This window comes from Cydia strobilella, chromosome 13 (genome assembly GCF_947568885.1).
Source record: "Cydia strobilella chromosome 13, ilCydStro3.1, whole genome shotgun sequence".
Lineage (NCBI taxonomy): Eukaryota > Metazoa > Arthropoda > Insecta > Lepidoptera > Tortricidae > Cydia > Cydia strobilella.
This window is the reverse complement of record NC_086053.1, coordinates 6236690-6249302: the sequence shown is the minus strand read 5'-3', so window position 1 is coordinate 6249302 and position 12613 is coordinate 6236690. Positions and strand designations below refer to the sequence as shown.

Sequence of the window (12613 nt, the reverse complement as noted above, 5' to 3'; positions counted from 1 at the left end):
TGTATCAATCGTTGTGAACTTTGGTGAATAGCCTTGTACCTATACATTCGTATCCGTATTCGTACTTTATACTTGATCAACTCATCTCCAGCGGATCCGCAGAATCACGTGTTTCCATTTCCGTCGTGATTTCTCACTTTGCTACAACAATCTCGTATCTCTATAAAAACAATTAACTCCAAAACAACCTTAGCTTGTAAGGAATTAAGGTGAAATTTGGGTGAAATGTTAAAGAGACGTATAAGTTTGATGCAAAACGTCGATTTTCGAGTGCAAGTAGGCACACTATGGTAACAGGCAGTTCGTAAACATTTGCATTGGTGATTGCAATTGTTGTTTGCGTTGGCGTTTCTCACCTCCACTCTTGAGGCCTCGTGTTTGGTAATCGCTTCACTACACACTGTTTTTTATTTTTTCGAAACATAAAAGAATAAGGTGAGGTGGAACAAGGTTGATGTTTCTAGTGTGTTACACTAGTGAGATGGTTACATGCACTCAGTATCGGTCCTCGGCCCACTTTACTTACCTATAATGTAGAATCTAAAAACCTTTCTGTTTTGCTCACTACCACATTAAACCGGGCAAGTCTCCGGACAATGGACACAGTCAGCCTCCTAGTCTACTTGTTACGAAGTTGGAGGTCCTGGGTTCAAATCCCAGTAAGGGCATTTATTTTTGTGTTTATCACAAATATTAAATTTGTTCGTAACTTACTGATATTAACATTAAGTCTATTCACAATTAAGTACTTATGTACTATGTAGGTACATCATCGCATAATATCCATAGTAGAAAATTAGCTTTGTTTGGAGTTAGGTTAGTTTATGTAAAATTGTCCCCATATATTTATTAAAAAATATTTTTGTGTTTTGCCTACTGCCACTGAGTCTGGCAATTCTATGGGCTATGAATTTTGGCTTCCTTGTGGGTTTCTTTATAAGCGTTTAATGTTGATAGTTTATACATATAGTCAGTATAAATAGATTTATACAGACGTACCTATAATGCCTATATCTTCAGCGCGATAAAAGTGAAAAACTCGCGCATTAAGATATTTAAGATGTGATAGAGCTTGTTAGGCTGACCTAGAACTCCAATCGCTGCAAGATTCTGGTGTTAATTAATAATTCCGCGTTATATTTGTTTAATAACGTAATAATAAATGAGCTGGCGAGTTCGCTAAGCTAGTTATAATCGCGGAGTGCAGCTGTGTCTGAGGAACGAGCGCGGTAGGGACGGCGGAATTCTATCGATAAACTATTAAGGGCCACTTACACCATTCACTAACTCGGGGTTAACCGGTTAAACCTGGAGTTACAATGGTTACCAGTACAATTTGACACTGGGTTAACGGTGTAACCGGTTAACCCCGGGTAAGTGGGATGGTGCAAGTGGCGCTAAGATACGATAAGATGAAATAAAATAACATTATTTGTATAGTTATGAATAATTAATACATTAAAATTGGAGATTGAATATCGTGGGATTGACAGTAGACAACATCACATGAATAGTTGACTTTGTGTTAAATATTTGAATCTAGGAATTATTAACTTTTTAAAATTGGTTTTATAGTCTTTATCACCATCCTTTCTCTACATAAGCTTTGCACTGCTGGGCACAGACTTCTCATTAAGTAATTATACTGGGTTGTAGTAGTATTCCTTGCGCTAGTCTTACCTACCACTTAAATAAATTGAAAGAAATACTTTCGACAAGAGTATGCTGTTTTCAAAGAAACTAAATTAACTGATATGTGCATGTATATTAACGTACGTACGTACGTACTAACGTAGTGTCATCAGCAGTGACCGACAGAAACCAGTAACCGACACTTTTTTTTTTTTTAAGGAATAAAGGGGAGGAAAGTGAGGAAACCGATTTCTTCCGATAGTGCCAGAACCGGGAACCCGCTCGGGCGCTCTGTTCGTAGTATTATGTAGGTACTAAATTCTACCCAAATATCAACATGGATACATCGACAATCGACATCAACACCGCCCAACCCTACCGCCCGCCATATGCCGCCGCCGCCCTTAAATTACAGAACTTCCCGCTCATAATAGAGAGATATGCCTTTAATATCTGCGCGCGGGCTTGTTTGCTTTTTGCTGCTCGTTCTTATATTAGAAATTGTGCTGCATTGTACGATGAGCTTGAGCTAGGGTTATTGCATACATGTGCCTACGGGCAGTACAGTCGCTATCAGATATATCGGAGTGGCCGAGGTGTTAAAAATGTTAAAATATCTGAACCTACACACTTTAACGCCTTGACAATAGAGACGTGTTCCGATATTTGTGAGCACCTTGGCCGCTCCGATATATCTGATGGCGACTGTACCATGGAAGGATTTTTAACTTTTTATCCCTACAATGTAACCGCTGGCATGACTGATGCGTCTCGCTCGTACTTACCTGTAAATTGATATTAGCGATGTGCAGTCAGCAAGTGGACGAGGTGTAAAAAATGGTTTTACACACCCCTTAGGAAGAGGGAAACTATTAGTAAAGTCTAGTTTACAGAAAGCTATACCTACAATTTAGCGGTTTGGTATTATTTATTATTTCTGTTGCAAAAAGCACAAAATTTACTATTGACGCACAGAAAGCACGCAATAAAGCATTCTTTAATTAACCACAAAACGAAAAAAAAGAATGAATCGGCAAACATTATAGTTATAGGCACTTTAAAGTTAATCTACCAATTGCGTATTTTACACATACATTTTTTTTACTAATGATTTGAGGAAACGTCGGACTTGTAATGAAAAACGAGGGTAGGGTACCTATACATAAGAATTATTTTCTGCTGAGAAAGATAAGTACCGTAATACCTACCCGTTCCAACGATTAAGCTAGACAGCCAAATCACATTCCCGCACGGCTCGATTCCCGCCTCGCAATAACCCGGAAAAATTACATTACAAAATAGCCAATAAAAGTCCCCTCGAAAAAACGGGCCAATTTCAATCACAATGAGCACGTTGAGAACACCTGCTAGCCAAGGGCAACACGTGCCCAACTAAGAGCCTACTTAACGTAAGTGACCTGGGCAGTGACTTGTGTGATATGGACAGGGTAATTGACCACTTGACCATTGATTGGACTGTTTAAAAAAAAAGTCGCGGAGGGAAATTTATTAATTTGCTTGCTTGATGTAAGCGACTTGTATGGACTATAGGGGCATGGTATATAGTTACCACTAGACCAGTGTGCAGTGGACTGATTAAACAAACAACGGGACAACCTACAGGTCCCCAATCAAGAATCAATTAAATGTGACCCTATTATGGACATGATAATTGACAACTACCACTTTACCAACTCGCGCCTGACTATTATAAGAACCTTATTTACGACTTGCGACCCACCCCGGCTTCGAACGTGTAGTTCAAGTAAGTCATTTACACAAAACCTTTAGAAATTATACACCTAAACCTTTCTCAAGAAAAACGCGTGAAAATCCGTTCAGTAGTTTACGTTTATCGCGAACATACAGACAGACAAACAGACGCGGCGGGGGACTTCGTTTTTCAATAATATGTATTGATGTGACCTGGGCAGTAATTTGTGTGGTATGGAATGGTAGTGACCACATGACCAATCAACTGTTATAAAAAAAACGGTGGGAAAATTACCAACATGTACATGTGCCAGACTATGAACCTTCTAACTAAACTTGACATTGACTCAACGTGCTACGTTGGACTCGGATCGGACACGGACCAGCCAAATCCGAGCTCTTAACTGGGCATGTGTGCGTACTACTGTGCAACAGATCAGTCCGCCAGATAGCAACCTCAGATGCGCTCCATTGCTATACACTATAGAAGTAAATGCGGGCTTGTACGAAAAAACCAAGCTATACCTCTCCGTCGAAAGCTACTCAGTTCAAATCTTACAAGAAACATAATCGACATAAGTACCACTTTATCCAGTCCATACGTTCCATATCCTTGTCAGTTGTCAGGACCCAAGTGCTCCATCCGAGACAGTCCACCTCCTTCCCATTCCGCGCCCCCGGCCGCCAGATGCGACCGACGCCAAAAAATAACATCCCCAAAAACATTTACGAAAGAAAGGGATATTAGTCTCCGCGGAGCCATAATCGAGCCAATCGGCCCGCGAGCCTAGCGACACTTCCCTTATTTATATCGATATTTTACTTTTCACCGGCAAAATCTAACTAAAATGTCATATAAGCTTTTGGAAAGGAATGTTTATATGCCCTTTTTGTGTTGGCTCGTTTGGGTAATACATGAACGTATAACGCATAATTTCAGATTTTTATTTTATTGATTTTGAGATTGAAATGGGGGACTGTGGATATGAAAACGTGACAAACAGCGTTAATTTTCTATTTAAGTTTCATTCGCAGCAAATGTTACAATTAAACTAGACCTAATAGTTTCGTCGCTGGGAAGTACATAGAGTAATGAGTAAGCTTAGTGCTCACTCCATACATCAGTTTGCTTATTTAATAAATTGTATGGGAGTATGGTGAAACGTATTATTATAAGTTTTAAACTTGCTGAAAATTTAAAAATTATTAAGGGGCCCACTGATTATCAGTCCGCTATCCACCTGTCAGTTAGATCAAAAATTGGACAGTTCCAAACAGCTGACAGGCCGATCTCGTCCGGCAGACTGTAAGTCAATGGGTCGCTTTAAGCTTAAATATTATGACAAAAAGTTTTCGCAAAGGTCGCTTCAAACTTATTATAAATGAGTTTTTAGGGTTCCGTACCCAAAGGGTAAAAACGGGACCCTATTACTAAGACTCCTCTGTCCGTCTGTCTGTCTGTCCGTCTGTCTGTCTGTCTGTCTGTCTGTCCGTCTGTCCGTCTGTCCGTCTGTCCGTTTATCCGTCTGTCAGTCTGTCTGTCACCAGGCTGTATCTCATGAACCATGATAGCTAGACAGTTGAAATATTTACACATGATGTATTTCTGTTGCCGCTATAACAACAAATACTAAAAACAGAATAAAATAAATATTTGAGTGGGGGCTCCCATACAACAAACGTAATTTTTTTGCCGTTTTTTGTTCGACTCGCACTTGGCCGGTTTTATCTAAGTATGTTTGGAGTGAGTACTAAGCTTACTTAATTAAGTACCTATTTCTCTATACCGGGTGTTTCCTGTAACAGGAGCAATAAATTAAGCTGTAGGCTGTACTCCTCAAAGTGACCAACATTAGTTCAACAACTTTTAAAAATTACTTGTGTTTTGATTTTTATTACACTTTTAAAGTTTATTCTAAGACGCAATGTATTGCAAAATTTGTTATGTTTAAAGGGTGACAAGCAACGTCAAACACACAGATGGCAGCATACATTGAAAATAATATTTAATTTGTATGAAAAAGGTATAATTTAAAAATTTCATAATTTTAAAAAGTTGCTGAACAAATGTTGGTCAGTTTGAGGCGTACAGTCTCCAGTTTAATTTATTGCTCCTATTACAGGAAACACCCGGTATATGGGGCATTTGTGGGTCTGTCTAAGTTGGAAAATGAAAAGTAGTTGTTTATGTTCCAGCTGAAAATGGAGATATGTTTCTAGTGTAGAGTCTAAATATACTGTGATGACTTTTCGGCTTATTCGTCATGTATGTTCAGTCCAGTGTAAAAATATGGGTGCAAACATCATACTCAAAAACATCTGCCATATTTTTGAGTAAGTTATATGCACCCATATTTTTACACTTGACTGTACCTGGTCATTAGTATCATGTATCATGTCATGATATTTGTGTATTTATTTATATATTATGTCGAATAAATAATTTAATTTAGTAAAAAAATAACAAGTGTTCTATCAGTTCTTTTCGCGTACAAAGACAGGTAGGTAACCTAGGTATCTACACCTACAGGTCTTTACACCTACACAGAAGAATTAGTACAACGCAAATGTAAAGCGCGCTTTTAAACCCTTCACGCGTTAACGCAAACAACTCTAAAATTGGTTGTCAGAAAACATAATGTCAGGAAAAGGGAAGGGAACCAACCCTTTCCCTATTCTTGACATTTTAAATTGTTTATTTGCAAACAAGTGTCAAGTTATTTATTCAGTGACGACGGTGTTTAGTTGAGTTACGATGCTCAGGTTGAATTTTATAGGATTTAGGTTAAGGTGATAGAGATGACAATTGCTTATTATTTTATTTATTATTGTTGGGGTGTTGTGGGCCTGTGAGTGTCACGTCGACCAAGCAGTGATCTATTGTGACGGCCCTTTAAAGTTCGTTACTAATGCCCGTTGAGTCCAGAAAATTCCAGATTCTTTGGGCCGTAATGTTCTGTACCTCATAGGGTTGCAGTATGTGCCGCCCTAAGTGGATACTTCTTTTTGACATTAGTGGTCCACAGGAACAGAGAATGTGCATTGCAGTCTCCTCTGATTCCTGGCAGAACCTGCATGTCGCATCCTGTTTCTTCCCAATTCGGAACATGTGTTTGTTCAACTTACAGTGTCCAGTCAATATTCTAGTCACTGCGCAGGTTTTATATCTTTTGAGCCTTAGAAGCTCCTTAGCAGTTTTGCCGTTGAACCCTTTGATTAGAGCTTTCGAGTGTTCTTGTCCTTTGACGAACTTCCACCAATCGATTGCTCTCGTTTTTTCTATGTTGCTGAGCAGAGAGTATGCATCCCGTTTTGTGATTCCACAGAACGGTTCTGGGCCGACCAGGGGTGTGTCTGCGCCCTTTCTAGCAAGTTCGTCCGCTTCTTCGTTTCCGTTAATGTCGGAGTGCCCTGGTACCCATCTAAGTATGACTTTGTAAAGCGCGCTTTTAAACCCTTCACGCGTTAACGCAAACAACTCTAAAATTGGTTGTCAGAAAACATAATGTCAGGAAAAGGGAAGGGAACCAACCCTTTCCCTATTCTTGACATTTTAAATTGTTTATTTGCAAACAAGTGTCAAGTTATTTATTCAGTGACGACGGTGTTTAGTTGAGTTACGATGCTCAGGTTGAATTTTATAGGATTTAGGTTAAGGTGATAGAGATGACAATTGCTTAGCGGATTGAGAATATTTGCTTAGCGCGGCATATGTTTTGATTTTAGAATATTATAGTATGGATAGTGTAAATGGTTGGCTTTTTTGGATGTCTTATTTTTTACAATATAGGTAGTTATTAAATCTTATTAGTTCTTAAGTAAAGAGTTACTAACCATATTATGGAACCTGTTTTCTGAATTAAATGATTTCTATTTTTTTTTTAATGTTTTATGTCGTATACTGGTGTATGTACAGAGTTATACATAATATAGCTTGGTGTAAATTGCCTTAGACGATATATAAAATTTGGCATTGGATATAATTGTACCTGCGGAAAAAATTGAACTTAAACTTATTTAGGCGCGAGGGTAACTCAGTTTTTTTGTTACGGAAGTAACGCTCAGTTGTGACACACGCACAATAGGACACACGTCAAAGTACCAACATAGCGATAAACGTCAAAGAAGTGTTACATCAATCGCGCGTAAAGATTACACGCACACACTTTTATTTTAAAGAGCGACACATATTCCACGATATTTTTAAGATTCTACTTCGACGAAACCTTCTACTTCAGTGTAATATAATCATTCTATTAACGTCTTAATTTTGTACACAAAAGTACCCATATATTTAAACTATCGTTTGATAAAGTTACATCCCATCCGTCACATATGAACTAGCGGTTGACGGGCATTTCAGCAGAGCTCGCCTCAAAGTGGTCGTAGCGGCGGGAACTTGCGTGTGGCCACATCGCGGGTATAGGCTCACCATTATGATGGTAATTACGATACATTCTACGCTTGTTGTGACGTATTTTATCGTTGACAATCTAGCTAGTAGGAACTTATAAGTAAATAAAGTTAAAAAATATCTAATGTCTTTTCATATTTTCTTTTCTCATGCTCGAAAACTGGCTCATTGTTTTATGTAAGAAATGGGAAGAAAGTGATACGTTTCGGCTCTCGGGCGTTTTACTTTTAATTACGTTTATTCCATTTTATAAATGTTGTAAATGGAATTGATTCTGACATTTAATTCCCGAATCTGTAAATAACGATCATTTTTCTTAAATTGTTAATTGAAATTTTAAAGAATAGACGGCCTGATTATAATTTCAATAAACGTGAAAATTTTGATCTCGATACGATATGGATCAAATCTGCCAGTATCAAAAGTGATTTTTCTTAATACAAAAACGACACTTTTGATACTGATAGATACGATATAAGGATCGGATCTGTCAGTGTCAAAAGTGAAGTTTTAGAATCAGACCGATATTTAGTTAGGTGTCATTTGAATGAAAAACCTAGGGTCAATTACTCAATGATGAGTACTGTCAGGGCCCGACATCACCAATGCAATTTATCCGTCATTTTCAGAGTTCGTGGCGCCCCTAATTCGCGGCGGGCGGCATATCAAAACAAAATGGTTGCTAATCGCGATCGGGCGCGGCTGCAAACCAGCGACCGATGTACTACACCAATCATGTTTCGGGAGTGTGGGTTAAGGTAATTATGTTTCAGTATAAATGAGAAGCGACAAAGAATCTAGATATCCATATGGCGTGTGAAGGAATTTCTTCTAAAGAGTCATTGACTTCTTCCTCTACAAATTTTTTAGATTCTAGTTGTGTCGGGACTTCGTTTCTTTTACAGTTTTGTAGGGTTCCGTACCCAAAGGGTAAAAACGGGACCCTTATTACTAAGACTCCGCTGTCCGTCTGTCCGTCTGTCTGTCTGTCACCAGGCTGTATCTCATGAACCGTGATAGCTAGACAGTTGAAATTTTCACAGATGATGTATTTCTGTTGCCGCTATAACAACAAATACTAAAAAGTACGGAACTCGGAACTCGGAAGTCGGACTCGCCTACCCCTCGGTGGGCGAGTCCGACTCGCACTTGTCCGGTTTTTTTTTAACTTGAGTTTTCTATGAATTGCAAGCAAAAAATACACAAATAAGTGTAACGGGTTAGCACTAATTGTCTAACATGATATTATTGTTTCGATTAATATGGATTTCCGCAATGTAACGTTTGACTGATTCAATAAATTATAACTAAGTAATGTGTTTTAAAATTCAGTTAGGTAGTCATCAATTTTTCGTTATTACAATTATGTTCATATTATAGCTTTCAAAGTGCATTATTACTACTGTAATTTTAAATTAGACGCATTTCTAAGAATCGGTTGTATGCGTCCATTTATTTTAACCCTTTCTAAAAATATATTTTACAAAATATTTCAAGACGGATAAATACAAAGCATTGTTGTATTCAAATTAAATTTACGGTTTATATAACCAACCTATTTCAATTGTGAAAATGTTCAGTTTTATACCGACAAACAAAAATTTTGAAAAGTAACAGACAAATATAGTACCTATAGGTAGTCTGTACGTAAAAACTAGCCAAGTCAAATCCTGAACTTTAATTACCTACATCCCAAGTTAACTAGAATTTGACACCCATAAGATTCTCAATTCTTTTGCAGGCGAAGTCAACAACGACGCATATTCTTAATATTGACCTTGGCTCTCATTTCACATCTATGTTTTTGATGGGATTTAATTTAACGTGTATTGAATAATTCATGATAACGTTTGCGTTTGATTTAGAAGCATTCTAAAACAAAAACAAAATGCAAAACATATTGCCTAAAATCGTTAATACTTACCTCTTTGACAGACCGTAACCATTAAGAAAAACGTATTGCATAGGTATTGGGTGGTATAGGTAGGTAGGTATTGTTCCGCGGAAGGGAATCATCAGAACAGTGTCAATTTTCCTGCAAACCGGAAATATTTATGGTAATGAATGTACTAGCGGTTACGTGCAGGTACATCAAATTAGGAGGGTTTACGTTGACGTTTTGTGTACGCACCACGCACCATCAGGGTTCCGACGGAAAAAAGGCAGAACTCGAAAAATCGGTTGGTGTTTTTATGTCTGTATTGTATCTAGTTGGTCGTGGCTCATTATTTTATTTACCCTGATAAACTAGTGTTAAAATAAAAGGTACGATGTTTGCAAGGAGTAAAAACGATTCTTATATGGCAAAAAGAAACGAAGATCAATCAAAATCCAAGTTTTGGAAGAAATATAGCGACTACAGGCTTATTCTGTGGATGTGGATGCTAGGAGACGCGGCGGTGATGTGGGCACCAGCCGAGCTGGCCCACAACGGATTCTATCTACATTCAATAATATACTTATTGGCTATTATCGTCGTCGCTACGCCCCTGCTTTTCTCCGAAATCTGCTTAGCCCAATATACTAACTGTGATGTCATCACAATGTGGAATTTTTTCCCCCTTTTTCGGTGCTTTGGCTACGGTACTATTTACCTGGTGACGATGAAAATTGTGTACATGCTGGTGCTGACTTCGTGGTCCCTTGTGTATGCGGTGCACTCGGCAGTGTCACCGGCGCCCTGGAACACCTGCGATGATTACGATGGAAATTCAACGACACAAATCTGTATGGTTAAACGGAAGAACACTTCGGTTTTTCAAAACTGTCTCGAAGTTCAAAGCATGTACGGAGGAGATTGTGGTATCAAAACGGCTAGTCGCTGTTTCTTCGAAGTTCAAATCGGAAATTACGTGACACCGGTGTGGCCACAGTGCACTCCGCGCTATAAAGAAACCATAGCTCTATGGTGCATCGCATTCGCTTTGTTTGTTTTGACATTAAAGCGAAAGTTCCTGAGAATAGGTGTAAAACTGGCGCTGGGTTACGTGGGAGTGGGGACGTTTATGCTGGTATGTATAGCTTTGGGAACGGGAGGCACATGGTTCTCGTCGAATATATCGTTCGGGTGGGCAAGTATATACAATATCAACAATATGGACCGGACTGAACTGACTGAACTGTTCTCACAGTGGTTCATGGTCCTGACAAAGGCCTTCCTAGCTGTGGGTGCGGGCTGCGGCATGGCGGGCGGCTGGACGAGCGGCGCGGAGTTCCGCAGCCCTGCCTGCATGACGGCCGTCGCCTCACCGCTGCTCGCAGTGCTAGCCTCGTTAATGCTTAGCCTAGTCACCTTCAGCGGAATCAAAACCATGTCTTTCTACCACGGCGACGAGGAAAACGTCGTTGAGCTCGGCAGCAACTTCTTTTTCACCCCGTTTGCCTCGATGTCAGAAACTCTTAGCTATTTTGACGAATACAACCTTTCAGGATTTATTTGGTTCTCGGTCACTTTTGTTTGTATGTTTATGAATACCTGGCTTTTGTTTAGTTATCTGAAGGACTATCTGGTAAATAACTTGACCTTTGCACGGAGACACCACAAGAGTAGCTCCATGTCCCTGGTAGTATCGCTGGCGCTGCTGTCGTACCCGTGTTTCTGTTCGGACGTGACGCCTGCACTGCTGGATGCGGCTGAAACAGTGCAGATTTTCACTAGTTTGATATTCTCAATAACCATTTATTGGATTTACGGCTATTATAATCACAGTGTAGACATTATTTTTATGATCGGAGTAAAGACTAGTTACTTTTGGAAGTTTTGTTGGGTTTTAAGCCCAGTGTTTATTTTTTGTATATTGGTCTCGAAATGCAAATTCTTAGCGCTTCGCGAACACCAAGGAATCTCACATGAAATTGAAACATTCGGAATAACTGTTGATTTGCTGCTATATATAATTTTACTTGGAATTTATGTACTTATTTTACTTTTCTCACTTGTCGTACAGTTAGTAATATACATAGCAAATGGAGATTATAAAGGTCTGTTTACACCATGCGGCGACTGGGGACCGAAGGATGATATTTTGTTTAAAAGTCGAAAAATGTTTGTGCCCGAAATTATGACAACTGAGTTTTTGTACCGGCAAGTTAAAAAACATGGATACAGCAAGAGAAAAAATGTTAATGTGATGAAGGAGCTTTCTCTACAATCTGAGGCGAGTCACTGCTTGCAGCCCACGGAATGGAGCGTATTGACATCTAATTAAGCTTGTTTTGTTGTTAATTTTTTTATAAAATAAAATAAAACCTTGATTCGTCCTTACTTTTTTATTTCCACACCAAAACGAACTGTATCATATAACTAACAATATATCTTTATTAAAAATATTTATTTGAATGTATTTTAAGATAAAGTAAAAGCTAAGCAATCCTGCCACTCAAAGAGGTTGGGCTGACATATTGTGTAAGGAGGTGGTTACAGATTTGCTGAGCGAGGCAGTTCGGCTCAGATTTAGCGTGCCTCATGGCCGTATTTAGACCGGTGTGATTTAGGAGCATGGCTTCATGCTTTACCTTCCCCCCAGTTAGGCACGCTGCTAGATAATGATTCTTTGAGGATTACGGTTGCCTTAAGAATGGGTTTGATGTATATGTGGAGCCATGGTTCAGGAGGACGGACACCATGGCCTTAGCTGTCAGAGGTGCGCTGGCCGTTTATTCAACCCAACGTCAACGTTCCCTGTGTCCTGGAGCCTCCGGGTTTGTACTGTACGGATGGCAAAAGGCCCGATGGTCTTACGTTGGTTCCTTAGCAGAAGGGTCGGGACATCTTTGCCCCGTCCCATCTGTGTTGCATCATTAGTGCTGCTGGTTTGGCTGCAGAGTATGCGGCCAAACAGAAGCATCCCAGGT

General features: G+C 39.3%; 1 protein-coding gene across 1 annotated transcript; it reads left to right on the top strand.

Moving 5' to 3' along the window:
- The first annotated feature begins 10029 nt into the window (after nucleotides 1-10029).
- On the top strand, nucleotides 10030-11986 carry LOC134746899 (sodium-dependent noradrenaline transporter-like). Its single transcript, XM_063681471.1, has one exon. It carries the CDS (start codon nucleotides 10030-10032, stop codon nucleotides 11965-11967), a length of 1938 nt encoding a protein of 645 aa, XP_063537541.1. The 3' UTR covers nucleotides 11968-11986.
- Nucleotides 11987-12613: the final 627 nt, after the last annotated feature.

What these genes read in the sequence shown, in the direction of transcription:
- LOC134746899 (XM_063681471.1), top strand. Translation starts at nt 10,030, where the DNA reads ATGTTTGCAAGGAGTAAAAACGATTCTTATATGGCAAAAAGAAACGAA.